Below are 25,873 nucleotides of genomic sequence, written 5' to 3'. Positions count from 1 at the left end.
TTGTAATCGGACACAATCAGGCAGTTTGGCTGAAGAGATTTCTGTAGCTCTCTTGCAGCAGATAAGTTCTAGCTTCTGTGTGGTGGATGGTGAAGGGAGGATAAGGAGGAGAGCTGCAAGCAGCATTCACTGCTGGTAGCTACATGTACAACAACCCTTAGAAGATTATCACAACCATTTCCTACATCTGAAGAGATGCATCAGCTTTTCCTTCAATCCAAAGGTGAATGATAGTGGAGAGGAGAAGATAAACCCTAAGTAAACCACAGTAAAGCAGCACACAGCTGTTTCGTTACTAATATAGAACTTAGTTAGGAAATCAGGTTTTTTTGTCCTTAGTTTTATTCTATTTTTTTACCCTAAAAGAATTCAGAATGTTTTGAGTCAAAGAGGTTTAACATGCTTCAATTCAAAATGATTTTTTCAAGATTTCTTTTCAGTTCTGTTGTAAGTATAATGGGTGAGGCTGAATTTGAACCTCTGTGTATTTGCTTTTAGATTAAATTACATATTCTGCTCAGAAATATTCTGTTCTCTGTTCAGTCAAAAATCTTTGCAGTTGTACTTTTTGATGAAAATGTTAGAGGAAATCTGGTTTTCTGAAATGGGCAAAGACTTGTAAAAAAGTTACTTTGCATATGTTGATAAATTACATATTTACTTCAGCCTTAGCAACAATTTTCAGATCCTTATCTACTGCACTTCTTCATAATTCTTTCATTAAGAAAACTGAGTAGACTGGGTATCACTAATATTTTCAAGTTTATTTCTATTCCTGCACTGTACTTTTGAGGGAGAGAGACTATAGAGGAATATTTAGTTGATCTGTACCTTAAAATGTATTCTGTTTTGAAAACATATTTAAATGATTGTATGATTATACATAGTTGTGGGTGACTAATCCAGTCTATTGCTGCAGGTCACAGGAATAGTCATAAAAAGTATTTATTCTGAACACGAACCCGGATGCATGCTTTCCCTACGTTTCCCATATGTTCTGCAAGTAAACAGTAAATCAGATAGAGAGGAATTGAGGAAAGAGAGGCTCAGGCAAGTGGGGATCCTGCAGCACTGAAGTTGTAGCTTAACGTAGTTTGAAGCTGTAACTTGTCTCACAGAAGAAAAGAAAAAGGAAAAAAAGGTAGAGAGAAAGAATTCTTCTAAGAGAACTAACACGTTTCGTAGACCTAGGAACACACTAAAAAAAAAAGTTAATTCCTCATTTGAAAAGGTTTAATGGGGAAGTGCAGATAAGACTGGCAATCTCTGTGACATTTGCTCACAGATGCTTGATGCTGAAGCAGATGCTGGCACTTCTCTGTGGACTTCAACCTGCATAGCCTTCTCCTAGAACCAAAGCTTCTAGTTAATTGATGGCTCCAGTTTGACATCTCCATGTTCCTGTTGCCATTGACCTTGCCCAGCTGTACCCCAGAGTGTATCTGCCTGCCGTGCTGTCCCTGTCTGAGTTCTCCATTTGTGCTGGGAAACCTGAGCCTCTTTGCTGACTTGTGTAGGGAGGAGGGGAAGTGGGCACATTATCTCTGGGGGATATGGTTAGCGGTCTGACCTGCCAGGACAGCAAAAATATATTTCCTGATAGTTAAGGAGCACACAACAACTCCTGACTTACCGACTTTGTACAGCGGCTGTGTGAGTGGGAGGGTGGCAGTTGTGTTTGCCACAAGAAACTGTAATTTGACATTGTCGCTTCCACATACATGAAAGCTTCAGTCTCTACCCATGTACGTTGTGCTGTGCTTATCTGTTTTACCTGGCTTACCTTTAATCCCATCTGGGGAGCGAGTCCCAAATCTCTGCAGTATCGTTTCTCAGCACATGCAGCCTACATTGCTTTTCTCTTCACCACCCTGGTAGTTTCTCAGTCAGTGACGGAGGCCATTTCATAGCTCCAGTGTCTTGGGCTGGGAAATCTGCTCTTGTACGCAGCTGATGCAGGTTTTCTATGCTCTGCAGTCCCTCTGATTTTCCTCATGTCCTTGCCTTCTCTCACGGGCTGGAGAAAGTGCGCGTTTCTGTGGGAAACGGTTGGGAGATTAGAGAGAAAATGTTGGTTTCATTCCAAAGGGTGGTGATATATATTCACACCGTTTATAAGATAAATCCAGATCTCTATTCTCTGTTACCTCGTGAGACTTCAGCCTCGGGCTAAATGCAGCCACAGACGAATGCTCTTTCTTGTACTTCTAAGGGCACGTCAACGTGAGGAAGTTGTCCTGGAATGAGACAGGGAGTGAATTTAAATGTGGTTGCTGTTCCAGAATAACATCCTGTGTAGATGAGGTCTTGCTGAAGTGACTCAAGGCCATAGGATGGCTTTGGAGGGAGCTGAGGGCACCGAGGCCCTGGCTGCCTTCAGTGGGGAGGTGAGGCTTGGCTGCCCTAGGGCTGGCTGCTCTTCCCACCTTTGTAGCTTGTGGAAAATGGGACTTCTTGCTTGCTTTATTGGTTATTAGTAAAATGCAGAGGGTGACAACTGGCACTATTACTTTTAGATGCAAACCATAGTTTGATGCTGATCATGTGAATGGTTTTGTGATTCCTAGAGACTATAATGTAGGCTCTTATCATCTCTGCAGGTATCGGAGTTCTGTTGCACTTGAAGCAGTAATAAAGGAAACTTCTGCAAGTACAAAATGCATCTCTTTTAGTAATGAAGTGTAAACACGGATGCACTCTTGCAATGTCAGCGGAGCATCTGTGGGCACCCTCTTAGTGGTATTGTGGGAGTTAAAATCGCCTTCTCTGGTGTTTGTAAGGTTGCTACAATAGCTGTGAGATTCATTTGTTATCTGTTTTTTACAGTCTGCTGAAAATTATTGTTTATTTTGAAAGTGCCCTTTTCCAAATTAAGTATGGCTTTAATTGGTCAGTTGAGGATCAGAGTGCAGTTTTCTACCTCAGCTTTCCATTATGTCAAAAGCTCATTACCAGATGTAGTGATCATAAACAAACACACATGGCTGCTACATGTAGGTCATCTGCAGGATAAATTGCTGTGTATCTTTTTTGCTCATTAATGCACTTTCAACATTGAGGAACATATAGATTCTAATAACTCCCAAAGCAGTATACAGGAGAATGATAACTTTCTATATTCGTTAAGCATATTGCAATCTGCATTTCTTTTGTCCATCTTTTCTCCAACTTTTATCCTGAAAAAGTAGTTCTGTAGTCAGTATCTTGTTTCAGGTCTGGTATTTGCTTAGGCAAGGCCAGCCCTGGCCACACCAAGCACCCCAGCAGGCACCATCAGCCCGCTGCCCGTACAGAGACTGACAAAGCCCATAGCAAACCTTATTCTCTCTGGGAGATTGCTACTGCAGTGAGATTATTTTCAAATAAACATGCGTGCAACTAACTGTTACAGTCTGCATGCCTTCATGCTTGTACTGAACTGTATTTCTAGTGAGAGATGTACTTCTTTTTGTCTGTTTCAGGTATGCATTAACAGTCATTCAGCTTCAGGTCAGGCTGTCTTTGCTCTGTGTTACAAGAACAGATGTGAGAGACAATGTCCTGTGCTTAAATAATGAATGACTGTGCTGATAGTAGCAACCTCAGAGTCACTGCAGGCCATGGTGAGCCTTGTTATTGCCAGTAGACAGATGATAGAGTTTTAAAGAAGGGTTAGTACCTATATAAAGATGATGATTACAGCGCAGATATTACCATATGGGTTCTAATGAACTGGAGCAGATTATCCAGCTAGCCTTGGTGGGAATGGGTAGCCTCGTACCAGACCTTCATCATGTTTCTTCCTCTTTTCCTTTTACTGGAGACTTTACCTACTAGAGAAATAGGTCTAAACCCTCACTGCTTAGCTCTGCATTAATGAACAGAATAATGCATGGTGGTACATACCGCTGCCTGTGCCCTGTGTTCATTGCAGCTCTCAGCAAGCCCCAGGCTTCCTGTGTCAGGTATTTAGCATGTGTAGATGCAAAATGCAAATGGTTTGCACCTTGGGAACAGAGAATTCAAGAAAATGAGTAACAGTAGTTTGTAGAAGATCTTTATGTTAAATACATCTGAGATACAGAAAACCCAGGATGCAATTACTGTCGGTAGGTGCTTTGCATGCAGTAACCTATCTGTGACTCTTTTAACTATTTAATGTCAATACTGCGTTTTAGATACAAAGAAACAAAGAAATGTGACACATGGGTGCTAATCATGTCTTTCCGTTACTAGCGTAAATGTTTTCGCATTTGTAAATTAATTGATTGAATTCAGCATTAGAAATTGTCTCTCATTTTAGCAGGGGATACTAATGAGTCCAAGATTTTGCAAGACCAATGAGTACCATCACCTTGAAGACGAAAAATGTCTTGTTCCTTGATTGAATACATTCTGTCACTGATTTATAGTTTCCATTTAGCTTCCAAGTATACAGAGCAGATAAGTGTTTTGGAATGTATGTAAGCATAAGCTTTACTTCAGTGGTGTTTACTGACGTCAGTGGAGCCCAAAGCATATCCTTGTCTGCTTTCAGGGATGCTTTCTTGAAAGAAAGAGTGAGGAGAAGAGAGAGAGAGATCTCTCTTTCCCTTGGTGGCTCTCCTCTTTTCATTTGTGAGTAACATATTGTGCATCTGGTTTTGTTTAAAGTCAGGGATGGCAAACAACCGCATTCTGTGAAAACTTCCTACTATTTTCCATCCTCCTTTAAGGTTTTATTTTCTGTTGTTTTCTTTTTCCTTCTTGATATTTGGTAACCTGCCGAGACAGGGTGATGAGAAGCTTGGAGGTCTTTACAGAGGCGTTTATTCTAGCAGTGTTTGCGTAAAGCCCTGTGGTCCCACTAAAGCCCTACTTCCTTTGCTTGCTTTGCTCTTTTAAACACAGCCTTGGCACAGGCTGACACTTCATTAGCACAGGCTCTGTAGAGAGAGCGGTAGCGTGGAAGATGGATAGGTGAAGCTCCCTGCTCACAGCAGTTGATTGAATTGCCTCTTTATGCTAAGATAGTGTTCCTGAAGCCTGGTTTAATCTTTTATAGCTACCTAAAGTGTATGGATAATTGTTGATAAATTACAAGTCTGTGAGCCCAGTAAAGCTCTCGGTTCTTCTGAATCAACTGTGCTAATATTCAGATGAGTTTGCATCCTGAGATTTAAATGACGGTAGCACTCGTCATGCTTTTTAAATCTAAAATAATTCTACAAAGTAGGAGTATGGAAAACTAAAAGAGGGCATTCTGGGGAGGGGGATTTGTTTTTATTTTTTTATTTATTTTCTTAGCTGTGAAGTGTTTCCTGACACGTTTGCAACAGCTAAGCAGGATGTTTGTTGAATTGCTTTGTGTATGTAGCTGTTATGTGGCTATCCGTGCTTGGCCAGCTGCTCCATTGGTGTTGTGACAGACAAAACAACTAAGTGACAGTGCTGAAAATAATTTTGCTGCTTTCTGAAGGAAGTGAAGGGATTAGACTATTTTTAAGGGACATTTGCATGGCATCTAAAATATTCTGTAGCCTTTAAAGTTGAGGAGAAGAAGATTTTCTAAATAGGCAGGAATGTACATAGTTGAAGGGTTAATAGCTGAACGTCACATCTTTGTCTCTCCAAGTCTGGCTTATGTGAATGGGGTTGTGTTGACCCTAATTATGAAGTCCAGGGCTGATCTTCTGTGTGCAAAAATGTCAGTGCAAGTTCTTCTTGAAACCATGTAAACTTGATCAGGATCTTCTTTTAACAGGGAAATCATATTACAAAATATATCTGTTCCCAATAGTTTTATGAAATGCCTTATGGCAATTATAGCCATCTTAACAAATAATAGCTGGAAAATATCTAGCACAATTTATTTTTTTTCCCCTTTTAGATATATACACTATCTTACAGAGAAAGAACAATATTCCATCCATAGTGCATAAACTAAGAAGTCTTGGTGGCTGCCTCAACAGTCTGAGCAGTACATATTAACTAAAGAAGAACTGAAAAGCAGCGTGAACATTTCCTGCATAGCTGTCTTGCTGTAAAGTTGTCAGGCAGAACTTATTTATGAATATGGCAAACCTGAGAAAAATGGTAAGATTACCATGACATGACAAGCACCCACTATAAATAGATTTCCCCTTCCTGCTTGTCTGCTCTTCCTCCTGCCCTTCACGCTCCACTCCAGCATAATGAGCTGCGAGGGCCGCACAGTTCCCCCAGGTGAAGGTCGGCCCCTGCATAGATTTTTGATCATCACATAACGTTCCGCTGTTAGTATGTGGTCCCAGTTTTAACCTCTTTGCAGATTCCCTCGATTATCCCAAATCACTTTCACGTGGAGCTGAGGTTAAACTTTATTTCTCTTGGCTTGTCCCTTCTGTAGCAGACACTTCCTCTTCACTTTGAAAGGACAAAGCGATGTTCAGCTGCCTGGGCCTGCGCCCAGCATTTGATTTATACATTATTTAATTTCCTTTAGAAAATTGGAAGCAGAACTTTAGGAGTGGAAGTCAGTCCTTTTCATTTGTTTAAGGATCTTTTAGGGCTAATATAATCATCGATAGGAGATGTCAGCGTGATTAGGGTGACTTAAGGTGAAGCAAGGAACGCTGAATACCGGGGGAAATTCTTCTGTAGTGGAGAGGGTGCCAAGATTTATAGCCACGCACAGCATCTGTGGGTTTGGAACTGTGGTGTTAAAAAATGGAAATGGAAAATCGTCGAGTTTATGATACCTGTGTCCCCTTACTGCATGGCAGACTGGGGCGAGGTCTGTAAGGTTTGTGCCCTTTACCTTACATTTGTGATCATTTCATGGGCTGCGGTGCTTTCTGGAACTTAATTTAACAATCTAACTAATTTTGCAGAAATTACTCAGTCCGGAGGTTTGCATTTGGGCTGACGCTGCATTCACTTCTGCTATTAGGTCTGCACATGCTGTCAAGTGACTGCCAAGACAATTTGAAAATTTCTCGTGCAGTGAAGGCAGGAAATTAAAAATTAACTCTGGAAAGGACATCATATAATATTTGGCAGCGTGCTTTCAATGTGATGTCCACTGAGGTGTGGAAGGTCTTCCGCTTAAAATAAATAAATAAATAAGAATAATAAAAGGGTCTGAATGTTGAAATATTTCTTCCATGGGGTTTGAATGATCAACAGCTGAGGAAATAGCAGAAGAGGTTTGAGGCTGGGATATGCACACCAAACAGGTTGGGTAGCAACACACCATGAAAAGAAAGCAATGTAATACAGCTTCCCCATGACACATTCATGCATTTTGGGTGCTCTCGTACCAGACACAGCGGGTCATTGATACGATGAAGTCCTCCAGATATCATGAAATGTGTTAAATGTGAAATCAAGTAGGATATGCTAAGAATGTATCCTAATCTTGTGAATACAAATACAGACTCATTAAAAAGCAGAGAGAATTTAGCATTTTGTGTTGTTCAGTATGCAAACCAGTGCTTCTGTGCTAGCACCCCGTACATGCTGTCCTCACTCTTTGCTGTGTTTGGACAGGCGTTAAAGCACCGCCCTGTGCAACAAACATAGAATGAGTAGATGTAATTCAGTGGAAAGTTCCCCCTTTCTCCTGCACACAGGCAATTTCTGAGTGAATCTTATGAACTCATCTCTTGACAAGAGGCAGTGCCAGTTGTGCAGTGATGCTTGATTGTGGAATTGCATGGCTTCGCTGTCCAATTCAGCGAAGTAAAATATTTATGGAAAGTCATGAGAAGGCACATGTGTGCTGCAGGCTGTGTGAGGAGGAGCATATCCATAGCTGTGTAGGTAAGAGGAATAGGTAAGCTTTCTCTGTGTATTTACCAGCTTCCCCCAAAGCAGACTGCTAGGTATTTTGAAGACCTGAGCTTGCATATTTCGTGTACAGAAACTTGCAGTATGTGCTAAGGCTGCTTTATGTTCTTACTCTTCAGGCTATGGATTTAGGATTAACTACGATCTGCACAACCCACAGTATTGGGTTTTCTTCTCATTCTCTCATCCTTGGGCTCTTCTGCCTTAAACTTTCCCTGTCCCTCCTGTCTCTCCCACTGCACTCCATGAAGGCTGTTTCCTTCATCTTTCTTTCCTCCTTTGTCTTCGTAGCAGTTAGCACAAAGAGAGCTGGGATAACTCTTTTCTCCAGTGGTGGAAACTGAGGAGACCACAATGTTATGCCTGGCAGAGATTACTCTTTGTAAGGTAAATCATTGAAGGAGCAAGAGGCATGCTCCTGCAGGAAAACTTCTGGTAACTTCAGTTTGTCCCTCAAACATGACACCTGTCAGCTCAGGACCCTTCAGCAGTGTGGAACAGACCTCTTGCTGATGTCACTGATGTTTCTTACTCGCTTTTGATGTTTTCTAGCTGTGGTCCTTAGTTCTGTGATAGTGGATCTTTCTCATCTCACTATTGTGGCATCCTCTGCCTGATGTTATCTCAGTGAATGTGAAAAATGCTGAGGTTAAGTTTTGAACTTACAGAGAAATGCAGATGATCCTTTCTCTATGTCTTTGTGACAGTGGAAATTTGCGTTATGTTGTCTTGCCTAGACAAGAAAGGAGGGGGAGAAAACCTGAGAGAACAGGAAGGCTTTTGCAATGACATGGCACAAACTGAGGAGGAGTTTGTGAATATGAAGGAGAGAAATGGAATAATTTTCTAAGCAAGATCTGTTACTGTAGAAGTAACAAACGGATCCAGTTACCCAGAATTCTTAAGTGATTTTTTTAGACATAATATGGAGTCAATCTTTTCGACTGCAGGAGAGCACTCAGGTGATATCCTTTAATGTTAATGTTCCAACAGCAGGTGTTTTGTTGATCTGGTCACTCAAAACTTCCCTGAAGGTAAGTGGCAGCTCCAGCTACAGGTTCTTGCCTGGTGCAGTCCTTTGGCTTGTTCCCAGTGTGCCCCCACACCAGTGACAAGCTGTGCCACTTGAAGAGACATGCTGCTCTGGGACTGTGTTATGAATCCCTCACTGTATGCACTCAGTGATTCAGCAGACACAACAGGGCTACACCTGACATATACTGCTCAAAGCTTTTATTGAAACTAAAAGTGATTAGCAGATATGCTACTATTGATGACAGAATTGTACCGAATGGTTTAGGACTGAATAACTCAAAATATCCTTCCTCACTGGCCTGCAGCCTGAGTGAGCTGGTTCAGGGTGCTAAAGCAGCCCAAACTGCTTTCTTGCTTTCTTCAGTATTGCTGGGTTAGGCTTCTGCCCTTGCACTTAAACAGGCTCATCAAGGGATCAGATCAAAGAGAGATGGTGACCGCTGTGTCACTGTTTCAGACTGACCGTCTGTCATGGCAGCACAGCTTTCACTGTCACGCCTGTCTTACTGCTGTTTTCTTCATCTTCCTTTTTATTCATACTAAAGTATGCCTCTTAAATAAATCCTTAACTCAAAGTAATTTTTGGCACACCACTATCCTTCTTTATTTTATTTATGACATACCTTTTTTTTTTTTTCTTGCTGATTCCTTTTTGGCTTTTTTTTGCACAAGCAGAACTTGCCTTACTTTAAGTTCTTTACCAGCCTTTCTCCTCCTTCCTTAAGGAGCAATAACCATGCACAGAGGGAATCTACCTTTGGCAACAGCATTGCTTCCTAGGTCTAACTGCACTCCCAGCCTTGCTCTGCCTCCCTAGAATGCAGTCATGCAGTCTTCTGATTTTCTTGGGAAACATGAGCAGCTGGGTACCATGGGAAGATCCAAGAGGTAAACTTAGAAACAGTCTGAAATTCCTCTAGCACTCTGCCAAGGAAATAGATACTCCACTGGAGACGTCTCGCACCTTCCAGGAACTGAGATCCAATAAATGAAAAGCAAGAGAGCTCCCATTAAGGACATTATTCATCTTTCAGTCTAAAAGGCCCACACAACAAATGTCTCTTCCCACTCCCTGCCTGGACTCAGGATATGTATGCATGTGTAAATAGCCATACAGAAAAAAACAGAAGGTATGACATCCCTTTTCTTCTCATTATCATATGATTTCTATGCCTACTATCCAACTGATAGAAACAGAAGGACTACAGAAGATTTCCTACACTTTCTGGCCATTATTTTTAGCTGAGTTTGTAAATATAAATACAGTTTCTGTTCATTTGGACCACTAGATCCAAATCAGAGATAGTATTTGCCACAGTGGAAGGTCTAAAAACAGAATGAAAACAGGATTTCAAAAACCATGAGGAAGAATTTTTTTTTTGCTTTTTGCTGAATGGATTCAGCCATCTTTTAATGGTGACATAATGTAACAGAAATGCTGCTGGAGCTGAAATGAGTTGAAAGACAGTTCTAGACTGGCTGAGTTCTACTGAAACAAGAATAAATATTTTTAGGGAAGGGAGGATATTTCTCCCAATTCTTTTTGCAGAATTGAATTTATTTGCTTTGTTTTGATAGGAGTCTTAAGACCTCTGCTGCTCTCCCAGGTTGAACTTGAGAAAGGAAACACTGGCTTAACAAGCAAAAGCATTAATTATTTTTCAATGCAAGAAACTTGGAATATGCTGAATGTGTTGCCCAGCCTCATCATCTGAAAGAGGCTGAGCAAACAAAAGGGATGATTAATGCCCATACACTGATAGGTTTCCTAAGGTAGAAGCTGACAAATCTGTTTCGTTGTTTTAATTTTGTTTTGCTTTTCTAGAGAGAAACTTATGGTGGCTACAGCTAATGATCTCCTCCAAGTCTTTTGAATTGTAGTTGCATAATTCAATCCATCTTGCTAGCAGCATTCAGCAAAATAGCATTGGCTTTGTGTGCAGGTCCTCTGTAGTAACAGCATACTCTGAGTTGAGAGCACAGTATTCTGTTAATTACTTTCAATTAAAATGAACACACACACACACACACACAGGTATGTGCACATACCGAAAGACTGTTTTTCTAGTGACTTGGCTTTCTTTTTCTCACTGAAGGGAAGAAGTTAAACTTTCTCATTAAATGTTTATATAAAAATGAAATAATTCTGAGGTTAACCAGAAATGCAGCTTAATCTTGTATAGAAACATGTGTGTGATTTTTTTTTCAGTTGCACAAATATAGCTGAAACTTGAAGTTGGCAGAGAGTGCTGTTTAAAAATATTTAGTCCCAGCATGTAAAAACTCGTTTTGTTATGGAATTCCTTTGTGAAAGGTGTAGCTATGACATGTCTCTGCCAAAGTGATGGGATCCATATCGACACAGTACATTTTGGAAACTAGCTGCATTTTGGGCTTGTAGTTACAAAAGTTAAATTGGAATTTACATGTTTTATATATTGCTTGGAAGGATACCACATCTAGTAACATTTTTAAGAGAGTGGAAAGAAGAATAAAGGAAGCTTACAGATGGGTTCGAAGTTCTGCTCTGTTAGAACATGTCAGGATGAGTAGAGGTATGTATGATGACACTTAGCATGTACCACTGAAGGCTCTGGTTTATTCTCACTAGCTGTCATAATGTGCTATAGTTATGATGCATATGCTTAATTTTGGCTACTTACCTTATCTCTTCCTTCTTTTTCTCTGGGTGTGTTTGAACTTTATAGAATATTAAGAGCTACTGATACATGTGATACTATCTGCTGCCCGGGCACAGCCCTGCTTGCTTTTCAGTCCTATAGAAGCAGTTACATGCAGCATTTTGAGTCCATTGATTGCTGCCCCATGAGTGCACAGGATCAGTGGCCTGGCTCAGATCCTCACTGGTGTGCAAGGTGCTATGACCGCAGTAAGCAGACAAACATGAAGCCTAGCCCTCCTGGCTGAGACCAGGAGGAGGACATGGTCTCTACTGCAGCCACCAGGGTAGCTTGGCCCCCATGGAAGGATCCAAGGGGACCATAGTTCTGCTCAGTCTGGGTGTCCTCAGGTGAAATGAAAACTTGATGTCCCTGATTCAGATCTTCAGGTAGGCTCTGGGCACATACAAGTGCATCAATCTGTGAAGTTACACAAATAAGCACACTACAGATTGAACACAAAGTAAAGACTTTCTATTTCACAAAGTAAAGTCTGTCTATTCCGAAATCACACATAGTGGTCATTAAAGGAGCTGGTTTTGTTCAATTACATTTCCTTAACAACCTCTCATAAAAGAAATCAGATCGTTTGCTTGCCTTGTTGGATTAGAGACACAAGACACACATAATACCAATCCTTTTTATTTAAGAATTGTAAAGGTGCTTGCTTCTTCCTCTCTGTTTTAAAGTAGACTGTCCAACATCAACTCATATTAAAGGTCTCTTTAATAAACAAGGAAGAAGGAAGTCTATCTTTTTGTAAAAAAAAAAAATAATATTTGAATACAGTATTTCATTGTAGAGGATAGTTTCAATACAAATAGAAGCTCATCTGTTCCAAGAGGGAGTTCATGAATACCGAATAGACGTATGCGCTTCAGCGTGAGGAAAACATTTAATTGTGTTTTAAAACATAGTTGCTTAGAGATCAAAGAAGCTTCTGTCTCACTGGGGTGCTTAGATGGCTGGTGAGTGCTTTGCACACTTGTTTTTTTCTAGCATTGCTGTAGCAGGTTACAAAAGCTGTGTAAAGTGACAACCAGTTATTAAGTCAATTCCTTGCAAAGCTCCAGTGACGGGTGCAGCCCATGAGCCTCAAGAATGAATGGGTACTGTATTAGTGTAATACTTTTCATATACCTTATTGTCTTCCATTTAGAAGAGATGATTTTTCATTTGCAGGATGACCAAACACAGAACCCATCAGATTTAAATCTACGGGTCATACATGTGAGTGGAAGGAAGAGATACCCATATAGGGGTGATTTTATCATTCAAAGATGAGATGAAAATTTATCACAGGGTAATCAATTATTTCCTACTGTTGGGAGCTTGTTCTCCTAAATAGAACAACATTTGTAGCGAGCTCTAAGAATTTATCTTCTCAGAGAAGAGAAGCATGTTATCCTGCATTTCCTATTTTATATATAAAACAGGAAAGCTGAAACATGAGAGAAATACAAAATCGAAGACTTTCTGAAACGCATCAAAAAGTCTACCTCTTACCACTTAAACTCTTTATTTAACCTGCTTTCAAGGAGAATAAAAAGGCAGTTGTGGCATCTTAAAACAGCATTTTTGTCTCCAAAGCAGCATCCTGTATGCAAGCATTATCTGGGGCATGCCTCACTGCCCAGCCAGTGTCATGCTGTGATATCCCAACTGCTCTGCCCATCAGAAGCAGCACGATGCTGCTGGAACAGTAACCCCGTGGTCAGCTAGCTCACTTCCCTGGACTGCTTTCCCAATGGTCTGCTGCTTTGTGCCTGTTACGAAAGGCCCAACCCTATGCCAGCACGTGCATGAAAGGCTGTGGCCAGCAGCAGGTTGTGTCTGCACAGAAGGTCACAGAGTGGGCTGTGGTGCCGCTCCCACACCACGGAGGGATCCAGTGGGGCTGGTGGGACCCCCATGGGAGCGTGCTGGGGCTCAGAGCCCGCCCTGCGGCCTAGCAGCCTGCCCTGGTGCGGCGGAGCAGCTCGCAGGTAGCTTCCTGCCAGGCAGCACCCCACGTTGTGCTATTCACAGACCACGGCACCATTCTGCTTCCAGGCTCCTAATCCTTCTTACACACAATCCCTTACAACTTTAACTGGTGGGGTGGAGGAGTGAGTTAAAAAGGAAGGAAAAAGGAAAATGAAACACAATGTGCAGGCCGTGTCTGCCAGGGACTGCGTGCACAATTGACACCAGCTGCAGCCCAATTAAAACCGACATTCACAGGTGTTCCCCGCAGACCCTGCATGAACAAAACCACTTTCTTGAGAGTACCTAAGGCTTTAACACAGAAGCTCGTTTCTTTCTGGCTTTTGCTTTTTCTTTTTTAAGGTTCTTTCAAGCTATTTAGAGCACTTTAAACACAAAGAAACTGAAAAGGACTTTCATTTCCCGGGAAAGGGCTGGTGCTCACTGCCAGGAGTGGGGGGAGCCAGCCTGGTGGGGTGGAAGGATGGGTTGTGCTGAGAACTGCTTGCTCGGGGGGCTGCAGCCGGCACCCGGCATTTTGTGCTTGCTGGAGGTGGAGCGGCTCAGTGTAAACCCACTGCTTTTTGGGACCCATCGTTATTTGGGCAATGGCTGGGAGCTTGTGTGCGGCTCAGCTGGTTGCAGTTCAGCTGTGTGGTTTGGATGGCTCGCTTGGGCTCTCCTCTCCTCCCAGGATAACCTGACACAGTCCCTTTTGGGCCTTGAAGCGGGAGTAAATGAGCTGCTTAGTTTCTGACCTTGGAAACGCCACTCAGATGATAAATCACTCCTTATGTTCAACTCTGTTGTTAACCAGAAAAAAATGGTAATTTGTTTTTTAAAGGAGGCTTGAAAATTATTTCCATGTGAAGACCAGACATCAGACTAATGTCAGTAAATAGGTCAGTAATTTGCTCCCACTGCACTGAAAATGAGAAACACGTCTGTTAAATTTTCATTTGTAATGATACCAATAATCAAAATGGGTTATATTCCAGCACTCATAGATGTAGTAATATTCATCCCCACCTGGCTGGCTATTCATTCCTGCAGTAACACCTCCCCACCCCATACTTGCTGCTTAATTACCTGCCTCTGCTGCTCAAGCAGTGTTGTTTCTGACATTCTCTTAATGTCTTCATCACTGCTTTAATGGTCACTGCTGAAAGCCACTCTCGATTCAGCTGAAGCAGAGAATACCTGTTTTATCCTTCAGTGTTCTGAGCTGCAGTTTTGCCTCTGGGACAGCAGTAGGACGTTGTTCTTGTTCTTTACAGCATGGTGAGATCCAGAAGTTTTTTTATACTGAAAAGGTAAAAATTGTGATCCTTCAGATTTGCATTTGAAAATAAATAAGAATTGCCTTAAAACCGCTGTGTGGGTAATGATGCTTAACAGCATTCACCTATTGGGACAGGCAGATGCTGTTCAAGCTGATAAGTGCAGCAGAGAGAAAAGAAAGTCAGCCAGGGTTCAAACTCACAAGTATGAGATCTAAATTAGATGTTTTTGCTCAGAAAGAGTTGCTGGAGGTGTTATGGGTTATTTTCTGAAAAAATCAACCCAGAGCATTTTGGTGCCATGGTGCAGCTCCAGCCACAGGGGCAGAACAAAACTCAAGGGCTCTGCAGGGACTGTCACTGGGGGCTTGTGGAGACCTGGCTGAGGGGGGATATATTGAAAGTCCGTGCAGTCACTGATGATGTGGGGAAGGTGAACAGAGAGCAGATGAATCACTGCTCTCATAACGCAGGAACTAGGAGGCACTTGTTGAAATTACCCACTTCAAGACAAACAAAAGTGCTTTTTCATACAGTGCATGATTAGATCGTGGCACTCGTCACAGGATGTCGTGGAGGCCAAAAGGAGAAGTGATTTAAGAAAGTAATTGGACAGACTCACTGAGGAAAGTCCTATTGCAGGGTTTTAAAACTCAAGATCTAGATGTAGCGCCTGGTGTGGGAATGATGCTGAGCCGTGCGGGGAAGGACCTCGCACACTGCGTTGAAAAGCCACTGATTTTCTTCTTTGCTGTCCGTCAGCCCTTTCTGCTCCCTTTCCTCTTCGTTTCACTCAACATGACATGTATTGTACTTTAATCCAGGCAGAAATGAGATTTTAAACCCATTCTGTTTCTTGGTCTGGTATGAGATGTCCCAGTGTGATTATGACAAGAAATAACTGTTAAGAGACCTGATGTCCTCAGTTAGCAAAGAAACAGAAATGATGCCATGGGTCTTCTTTGACCACATGCAAGGGCCCGGATTTTAAACACTGTGCCATATTGCCTGCATTTTATTACTTAATATCATATGGAAGATTTAGTCCACAAAAAATTCTGAGTGCAGCCAGGAAAATAGAGGGCAATGATTCATGCCTTAAAATCCTTTACTCTCCCCTAAAATTAGTTCAGATATTCCTGAGTACCACATACAAGAACATCTTTTTCTGGTATTTTCTCATGTCTAGTAATTTTCGGTTATCATGGAACTTATGGTTCAGTCTTTCAGAATGCAATTAAAAGAAAAAATCCTTTGGAGATTAATTATGGTAGCGGTTACTGCTACTCTTGGCGTAGCTCAGAGAAAACATTTAGACATCATTAGAAGTATTGGCACATGAGCAAATTCCTCCCAAGTGTATCCCTGTGCAAACGAAGAAGGGAGAGAGAGGACTGTCAGTGGTGTGCTTTCTTGTTTGGATCTGTCAGCATCACAGTCTTAACTTAGCTTCTCCTTCAGTGCAGTATATCACCTCCCAACAACTGAACGTTAGCAGTATTCATTCATTGTTTTGGTGCTGTAGATAGTCGGTCTCTGTGAGCAGAACAGAAAGGACAAAACTTGCTGTGTTTTGTTCTGGGCTTTGCTAATAATGCATGTGAAAACGCATAGATCTCTTCCTCTTTGTGTTGTGGAAAAGTTGCCCTTAGTGCTGTATTTGGCGAGGGAAAACAGACCCTTCCTTAAGGACCAGCACAGCTTTGGAGTCCAGGATGTTTGGGATCTGTTTCTCCATCAAGAGTCTTCTCTCTTTTGAAAGACTGCTGCGTTTGGTTTCAAGCAGGGATGGGGGTGTGTGGGAGTTGTTCTCGGTTTTGTGTATTCTGTTTTTTTCTTCTTCTTTTTTTTTTTTAATCTTCAAATAGCTTTGTGTTTGTGTTAGAAAGTAGGAAGTAGTCACACCACCTTCTTAGTGAAAAACCTGAATAGAAGGACCAAAGTACCTGCATTACTTTCCGGAAGGATGCATTGCTTATCTCCCTAAGAAGCACTAAAGCTGAGCTCTGCTTCCACCTTTAACTGTCTCTGAAGTTCTGAAGTGCATTAAAATGCATAACAGCAGTGTTTAGCTTCACTGTTCATTAGAGCAGTACGGAACTAAAAGTAATATTGTTGTAACTTGACAAAGCCATCTAAATCCATGCATGTTTTCTTGTGAAAGCTTCCTAAACATGCTGCTAAATCCTCTAAAAAGCTACTAAACGGCTTTGGCAACCATTAGCACAGCATAAGCAGGGGAACTCTTTTCAGTAAGTGAACAAACAGAGAAAATATGCTGAATAGCTGGACAAATGTGTTTCAGCTGGCTCTTTCATTTACAGATATAAGGGAGCAGTCAATATCAATCACTGTTTTCCCTCTTGCACTGGAAATCACAATATCTCTTTTCATTCCACAAGCTCTTTTCACCACAGCAATGTGTCTTTAGAATGACACTGGCATCAGTCTGTTTCCGCTGTCTGAAGTCCAGAGAGCTTAAAAATACATTTCAGGGTACGAGACCTTAGCCTCCCTCCCCTTCCACACACCCCTCTCCTTCGAGCTTTCCTTGCTGAATTAATTGGTTTTACTTCTTTCCCAGCTTAAAGTTGAAAAGGAAAAGTACCCACAGAGCCTGAGAATAACTGCTCTTGTGCTTTGGGGACAGAAAAATGTATTGCTGCTCACTGAGGTTTTAATTTATCAGGTGTTGCAGGGAGGTTAAGGCAAGGTAATATGATTATCAAGTTAAAGTAATTTGCAGCGTACCCGTGTGTGAAATGTAATGTTACTGTGGTTTGAATTTGGAGCTCTATCCCGTTGCCAGGAAGTGCTAATCACCCACAGCCTCACTTATTAAAAAAAATAAAAAAGTTTTGGAGAAACTCTGTCCTAGTGAGTATCTGGTGTTTGGAATGTGCTGATAACGTCGTGCTTGCTTTCTTCATTTCAAGCAATACATTTTAAAATAATAACGTGGGGGGATGCTTTGTATTGTTGCAGATAACAGCAGTCTGTAGAGAAGCTGCCCTGCTAGCACTTCAAGAAGACATCAGTGCCAAATGTATCATGGGACGGCATTTTCGGGATGCATTGATGGCTGTGACACCAAGAATTCCCGATTCCTTAATCCAGTTTTATGCAGATTATCAGCAGCAAAGTGGACTGCACGCGCTCTGAAAGGCAAACCAATACGTATGCCTGTTCATGGTGTGAGTAGCGAATTTCCTTTGTAAAGCTGACAAAAGCCAAAGAATTTGGTATTGTACGTGGAATGTCCAACGTTCACTTGAATGTGGAATCATCATAATAAATGCCCGGGTGGATTTTTTGAGTGTTACAGAAATCGTTTGAACTTTGTGTTTTACAGCTCCAGTGGTATAATCTGCATTTCAGAGGCAGTAAGAGTGCTGATTTTACTCAGTGTTTCTGAGCCTGCACCCATCTGTCACAAAATAATTCCCGAAATCTAAAGTTTTAGTGGGTTCTTGGCCTTTAGAAGAACTGCAGTGGGTGTCACTGCTGCCTTTATTTGTTCGTGCCTCAACCCCAGTTTAATCCCAGGGACCCTCCCAGCGCGGCACAGACCTGGGGAGTGGCCTCACTGCAAAAATGCTGAAAATTATTCTGAATCTTTTGATTTATGATCTCCAGAGAAGCTGCCAAACAGGCTTGCCGACCATAGCACTTCCCTGATTGATTACAGCAAAGCATTTATCTTCAATCTTCAGCAACAGTGTTTCACGCATACTTGAAAGTGGGCACGTTACAAATCGTACATCGCCAGCACATTTCAGAAAGTGACTGCATCTGTTTCTTTCCTCACCTGAAACCACTTCCAGGCATCAACGAAAGGAAGTGTTGTTTGTTCCCATCAACATATGTAAATACAAGCGTTGATTGGTAATTTCCAGTCAGTCAGAAGAAATCCCAACACCAAATGAATAAGAGAAGCTCCCTACAAAAACTGCTATAAATGACCACAAAATGGTTTAGGGACAGATAAGATCTGTCCAGATTGCTTCTTTGTTATATCACCTGTTGAAACAGCAACAGATCTATCTGGGCTCTCTGCTCTCACACTTGATGTGAGAACGAATTAAACAAATTTATCTTCAGCATTTCTCCCCATGGTGGAAAGACAGCTTTTCTATTCCAGGAATGAAAACTAGATGGAATAATAAAACAAACCCAATCCAAACTTTTAACAAAAGTTTGTGAAAAGCTACCAAAAAAAAAAAAATACAATTTCATTGGTTAATCCTGTGCTTCCCTCATGTTTTGCAGGTAAGTAGAAGAATTGACAAGTCAAAATTTTAGCCAAATCCTGCTTTTACTTCTTGGAGTAAATAAGAAAGATCATTTTCAGGCTTTAGCAAGTGTAAGATTGTTATTTTGCATCTATTTATTGATGGTTCTGAAGACTTTTCTTTCTTGCTGCCATTATATTTCTATTCATGAGAGTGCTATTTATTTGGAAATGTCTGGTTTTTAATAAGAGATTTGCTTACACCTAGGAGATATTTCTACCACATGTAATGATATTAACAGCATGAAAGGTAAGAAGTAATCTCTTGGCCTTATGGTTTTGCTCTTTTTACATAGTTTCACCATGCCTGCAATTTGTAGCCTTTACAAAGAAATCTCATTATGTATTATGATAATAACTTTTTATTACTTTTAGCTTAACTTCTTGTTGCTATAATTAGCATTTAATTTTACTGTCACTGAAAAGGATTAGAGGATGCAGAAAAGCAGGTAGTTTACTTAGTTCTGATCTGTGCACAGGGAATTCTTTACCTTTTTCTTTCCAGTTCCCACTTCTTGGTAGTACAACAGGCAGAGGGAATGAAAAAAATAAATAAATAAATAGAACGAGGAAAAATTACCTTAGGGATCCAGTCCACATTTGAAACTACGGTCTATTCTCCAAACTGTTGCTCAGGATGAGAGCCATTTATAGTAACAGTTACATTTTAGATGTTTCTTGCCATAATTCTGGAGAATAACCACAAATTCCTGCTGGAATACAGTTTTAGTTTATCAGCAGGTTTAGTTTATCCTTTCATAATCATTTTGAATCCTCCTTGGAAAATCCTTCTGCAAATGCCCTGTTCCTGGAGACACTCAAGGTCAGGCTGGACAGGGCTCTGAGCACCTGATGTAGCTGTAGGTGTTCCTGTTCCTTGCAAGGGAGTTGGACTAGGTGTCCTTTAGGGGTCCTTTCAAACTCAGATGTTTCCATGTTTCTATGAAATCAGCTACTGCACCTGGCTGGGATTGACGTGCCAGGGGATGGGGGTCGAGCGAGAGCCTCTGCATGCTCAGGCTCCCTCTGGCAGATGCAGACAAGGGCACTACAGGACAGGGCACTTCAGAAGTGCTTCTCTTCCTCTAGCATTGACGTGAGAGGTTTTCAAGTCAGAGCTGAACTTTTCACAGCCTGCTTTAGTGCACACATTGTGCTTTGGCAGCAAATCAAGCTGCTTGCAGTGTGAGGCTATATAAGCCCGAATACCTCAGTGCTTCAGAATAAATCAGAGATAGAGGAGTTCTTTCTACTCCTGGGTTAATCACCTTTGTTGTTGTTCGGGTGTGTGTGTGAGATACTATTTTAATAAAACTATAGAAGCTTGGCAAACAGAAAAGAACACATCTGAGAGAAACATCTCTCTCCCATTCCCTCTTTACTTCCTGAAGTGGTTTCCATACTTATTTCTTTACATTCTTTAGGAACACAGTCCTTTTCCTGCTGGCCACTATCTTTTGGAGCTGGTTTTTGGCCCAAGTACTGCTTGAACTGCAGAACTGTTAACATTAAATCAGCTTTTCAATGTTTCAGGCACATTTTGTTTAAATACAGAGTTTAACTTCTTCCTCCAATAACAATGTCTTGAAAAAAGGCATAAAATGTCTTTTGACAGTTTTGCCAAAAAATGACCGGGAGAATATTTATGATCAAAACGCAAAAATGCCTTCACTTAACCTGAAAAACATCCAGTTCTGTATTTTCCCTAATGCGTAAAACAGATTCTCACTGTGAGCACAATATACAATCCTTAATCCTGGAAAAAGAATGAAGGTTACTGTGGATAATTTTCTGCAGTGTGAATGTGAATGGAAGGTGAGGCTTGCTGAGTTTACTTTCAAGGATGACAATTTAAAATCAGCAAGCTTTGTCAGCCCTTATGAATTTTGTGTCTGTAGAGCTGATTTTTCTGATTTATGTATTCTGGCTCTTTCCTTTTAGTTGCTTTACTTGTTTGCATCCCCAAATTGTGGTTCTCCTCCAGAAGCTGGGCAAGAGCCAAATACAGCACTCCCATAGATCAGCATCAGTGATCAGTGCTGTGGGTGAGGCTGCGTGGGGATGATGCTCTGTGTGAACCCCATACTGATGTGGCATGGTGAGGGTAGAAGAAGCTGAAAGGTGAAGCGTGGTAATTTCCTGTGTGCTGTCCAGCTGAGCTGGAATTAGATGGACACTTGAGAGTTCATGATTAGGAAAATAATCTCTCCTTACTGCAACAGGCAAGGGTGAAGGAGACTGGCTGTAAGGCTTTCTGTTATCTCTTCTGTATTTGTTCTTACTGTTGTTGGTTGGTTGAAATGAATTCTAATTATTTTTATCTATGAGGAGCCACACAATCTTTTGCTTTTGCTGATGCCTTTTTTCCCCTTGGCATGAAAGAAAATGATGAAGGTGATCTCATGAATGCAGCTCAATAAAGATCTTTTCCTAAGGAGTGGGTTCAAGTGGTATGTGGGATTGCAATTGAATTTGAGCATACTTTTGAATGGCAAGTTGACATGTGGAAGAGAAATATTTCAGCTGAAACCTACCCCTAATCTTGGGTTTTGTGTGTGCTCCTTCTGCAATTTCTGCTTGTTCGTTTATTACATTTTTCTGTAGGAAACCAGGCCATGCATTTTCTCCAGGGTTTCATGTGTTCTGTGCTAGGTATTTTAAATTGTGTCATTCTTGCCTGCAGACTTAAACCCAGCACCTGCAGTGTTCTGACAGCAGAAGGAGATGTGTTTTCTCTGTTAACCCATCCGCCAAAGAGTGCAGCGGTGCGGGAAGAGCCCTGCTCTGTGCTCACATGGCAGGCCTCCAGCAGGAGCGCAGGTGCTGTGAGGGAAGGCAATGGCAACCAGATTACATTCCTTCCCCTTGAACCAATGCTTAAACAGATTTGGGGTCCTTTGAGCAAAATTTGAGGCTAGTGCATTGCCTGCATGTGGCTGTGTGAAACCCACGGCAGAAAGGTTTGGATTCTTCTCACCATAAGGCAGGAGGAGTCTCACTTCCCTTTGCAGTCATTGGAGAGAGACAGGAAGGCCCAGGCAGTGATTTATCACAGCATGCAGGCTCTTGTTCATCACTGGCAAAAAATGCACAGCTGATAGTGTGACTATGTTGAAAAAGAGTAGCTAAGAAATTTGCTCTATCGAACAGTGTTATTGTGCTCTTTGTAGCTGTCGTTGTTTCCATGAAAATAAATAGGAGGCATTACTTTCAGAGCGACATACCTCCATCCTGTGTGCATGACTAGGCCTGGAAACACAGTCGTTCTCAGCATGGCCGTGTGGTCTCAGCCACAACCCCATGATGGCTTTATCTCCTTCACTAACGCTGAGGAGTTCTCACATCCCTGCCTGGGGAAGCGAACGCCTCCACAGAGTGTGGAAAACTCTTTGATAACCCTCAAGGTGAAGCACTCATCAGCTCTCGCTTTATCCGGGAATGGATTATCTGGGTTGTGGAACTATGAGGTCATGTCTTTTCTCTACACTGCTGGAGAAAGCCTCAGGTTTCTCATGAGGTAGCTGCTGCTGTCCAGCCTTCTCTGCTTAATGCCATGGAAAGCAACTTCTCTGTCAGCAAGCTTTCCCAAAGCTGAGGATATGAAATGTGTTCACTTGGCCTCGTGGTGGTATGTGTGAGGCATTTCTGTGGCATTTGGATTGCTGCGTTAACTGAGAGCTGGTCATTTTGAGTGTAGGAAGGTGGGGCAGTCAAAGCCATCGGGCTCCTTGCAGGAGAATGTCCCCTTGGCTGTGCTGTTACAACACAAACATGAGCACTGTGGCTTTAATAGAGAGCTATTGCCTTGAGTCTGAGGGATCCCGAAAACAGGGCTGTGGGTGTGAAGGCCAGGCGATGCTTAAGTAGATTAGCACACAAAGACAACATTTAATGCGCTAGAATGCTTCCTCACCACCTAAATGGCAATTATTCCACCAGAACAGCGAGCTCTATCCTTTTACCCAGCAGATTCTGTCTTTCAGATAATTATGCTCTTTTATAAGCTGTACCCTTAGAAGAAAAAAAGAAAAATACTAGTAATATAAAAGCATATTGAAAAATTCTGTGTGGATTTCAAGCAAATCACAAAAATACCAGAGGCCTTGTGAATACTGAGGTTACTGCAATGATGGCAGTGGCATACACAGGATGTTGCCACACAAAAATCTCTGCGACAGAAAATCCTTGCCATTTGGTTTACAGAACTCACTGCCGTTTTTTGTACAAACGTGTAACATAACTCATCCACCTTTCTTCTTAGCGTTGTGAAAATCCTAGTTAAGCTGTCTGAAATGTGTGGAAACAACTGGTTACCTAGGTCTGAGCCCACTTCCAGGCTTTCATCATCCATAATTTTGGTAAAAAGCTGCTTTTGTTAGTGTAATGCATCATAGTAACTGGTTACACTTTCACTACAAAAGGGTGTTTTATTTTCTGGAGGGATGAATAGCAATCGAGGATCAGCTGGTAGTGCCAAGTGCCTTGATAACACAATTGGCTGCATAGAGCTTTGTTAGGCCCCTCCATGCTTGCTGGGGAGACTTAAAAAGAAGATGGTGGGAAAGCTCTGCTCCCCACATACTCGACTGCTGCAGGTCTGAGTTTTTTGCAGAATCACAAGCAGAATTGAAGGGATTGGACTTTCGGGTCACTCTGCCTGCTGGGTGAGAAGGTAAGTGCCTGAAGCAGAGCTCGAGGAGCCCTCACTGCTTAGCAGTGGGTGTTGGGGAGGAGAGGAGATGGGAGAAAATGTTTGAAGATGATCATGTGAATGACTGCCCTGAAAACAAACACTGACTGATTTTAGTTCGGAAAGGTGAGGGCTGAGGGAGTTGGTGGGAGACAGAAAGTGGGAATAGTGAGCATAATCAGGGCAAGGGCTGATCTGTGTCATTTTGATGCTGATTTTGGTGTATTTGTGACCTGAAGTGGGGCTGTAGTTACCCTGCCCTGTGTTAGGAAGCATAAACACTCAGGGGATCTGACTTTGAGCTCATTAACCTCATCGGTGCTGGATTAGCAGATGTGCTTCTAGAGCCTGACTCTTTCAGATACTTGAGATGAGATTATGCTCTCTGGTGCATGCAGGCAGGTGGCCTTCATGGACTTCTATCCCTGAGGTAGAAGCCAGTCCCCAGATGTCATCTTCTGATGTCATCTTTGTATTGGAGTAAATAAAGAGTATAATAAAACCCCTTCTCAGCCAACACAGCTATGTTTTACTTCTGTGCATTGCTTGTACCTGTTATGGCTAGAATAGAATGAAATCATGGTTTTTTACAGATTTTTTTCCTCTTGGAAATATTTCATTATAATAACATTGGCAGCAGTCAGTACTATTGTAGAAAAAACTTTTTTCTTTAATGTAAAAATGAAATGCCTTCTGAATTCTTCCAGAAATTTAGTACCAACTACTGGAGATAGGAGGGAAATTTTGCCCTTTATCCTCAATGAGAACCAAAGGAGTAAAATATAGAAGAAAATCTGGGGAAGAAATAAAATTAATAGAAAGCACGTGTGGAAAACTTCCTCCTTCTAAGTCTGCGCATTGTTTATTTCTAAACTCTACATGAAAAACAATGAGATGGAGAAGGAAAGCCCACAGTACACCGTTAAGCTCAAAGAAGTTTTATTTTTCTAGAAGTATTTGTAGCCATCCAAAGGATCCGGTACCTCCAGCAGAACCGTTTTGTTCCTCCCTGCTGTTTTTTGTGTCAGTTTACTTGGATGTCCCCTGAGATCATGTGACAGGACGTTTCTGATTTGTAGAAAAGAAGCTAAGAAGCAGATATGACATTAGAACCATGAGCCCTATGAATCAAGGGAAAGCAGTTGACTTCTCAACTAGGGGATGCTTGAGTAAGGTCCCAGAACATCGCCTATAAGGGGCTGAAGCAGAGCACTGGAAGGAGTAGCATCCCTGCACTGCTCTGCTCTCTGCTGCACAGAGTCTACTGGCTTCAGGAGAAACTGAGGCACTGCCCTGGGCCATTCCTGTGGCCATTCCTGCTGGCAAGCTCTGCCACACTGACCAAACAAGCTGTATAGCCATATGCAATATAGCCATACACTATATAGCCAGAGTGACTATTTGAAGTTAACCTGAGATTATATTTTATGAATTCAGGAAGATGCTGGCATGGGGTGATGACAGAATCAACCTTGTGAGCATCATCTGGAGAAGAGAGGTGTTTGTAACTCTTTCATTCTAGAAGTCCTCGTGTTCAACCTTAAGCCTGAAATAAAAAAGCCCCAGTGCTATACCAAGAAATCTCCACAGATTAATTTAAAAAAGAAATTTCCATATTACTGGCAACACTTATTATCATAGTTTCTGAAGTCAGTGTGTGACTCTCAAAAGCATCCAAGAAAAGCAACAGGGTTTTGCCTGGTGATTCCTTCAGAACAGTGTGGCCAATTTTGCTCTGGACTGTTTATTTGTATGGTACCTTGGAAATGGTTTTGCACAAAGATGTGCTCTACACCTTGAAATCATTTCTGTCAGGATTGGACTCTGCCTGATTTTCTGGGAGTAGTCAGTACCTTCTGATGTTACTAGTGTGCTGTAATTTTAAGCTGAATTTATCCCATTACGTTATCTTGGGGACCACAGGAGACACAACAGGTGAGATGAAGCAGAGCAGGACTGTCAAGGTTTTGCGTTCTGCTTGGAAGTGAGCTAAGAACCAGTGGACCTTGGAAGTTAGAATGAATTGTATGCAGAATGACTTCTCATCTGGCACACCTTGCCACACATTGGAGCAGTTTCAGTCATCTTTGCTCCACACAGTGGTCTCTGGATGGATAGGCAGATGGATGGAGCTTTTGAGTTC

General features: G+C 41.8%; 1 protein-coding gene across 1 annotated transcript in view; it reads left to right on the top strand.

Annotated features, from left to right (window-relative positions):
* AFG2A (AFG2 AAA ATPase homolog A) overlaps positions 1-18,918 on the top strand; it is a 181,716-nt gene extending 162,798 nt beyond the window's left edge. Inside the window, exon 16 of the mRNA XM_065736027.1 lies at positions 17,735-18,918. Coding sequence (XP_065592099.1) covers positions 17,735-17,911 — 177 coding nt within the window. The 3' untranslated portion in view covers positions 17,912-18,918. The remainder of the gene's footprint in view (positions 1-17,734) is intronic.
* Positions 18,919-25,873: the final 6,955 nt, after the last annotated feature.

This window comes from Cyrtonyx montezumae, unplaced genomic scaffold, assembly GCF_038088225.1.
Source record: "Cyrtonyx montezumae isolate F1298 unplaced genomic scaffold, pur_monq_1.0 scaffold_2, whole genome shotgun sequence".
Lineage (NCBI taxonomy): Eukaryota > Metazoa > Chordata > Aves > Galliformes > Odontophoridae > Cyrtonyx > Cyrtonyx montezumae.
Note: the sequence above shows the minus strand (reverse complement) of the source record. Positions and strands in the feature narration are given on the sequence as shown.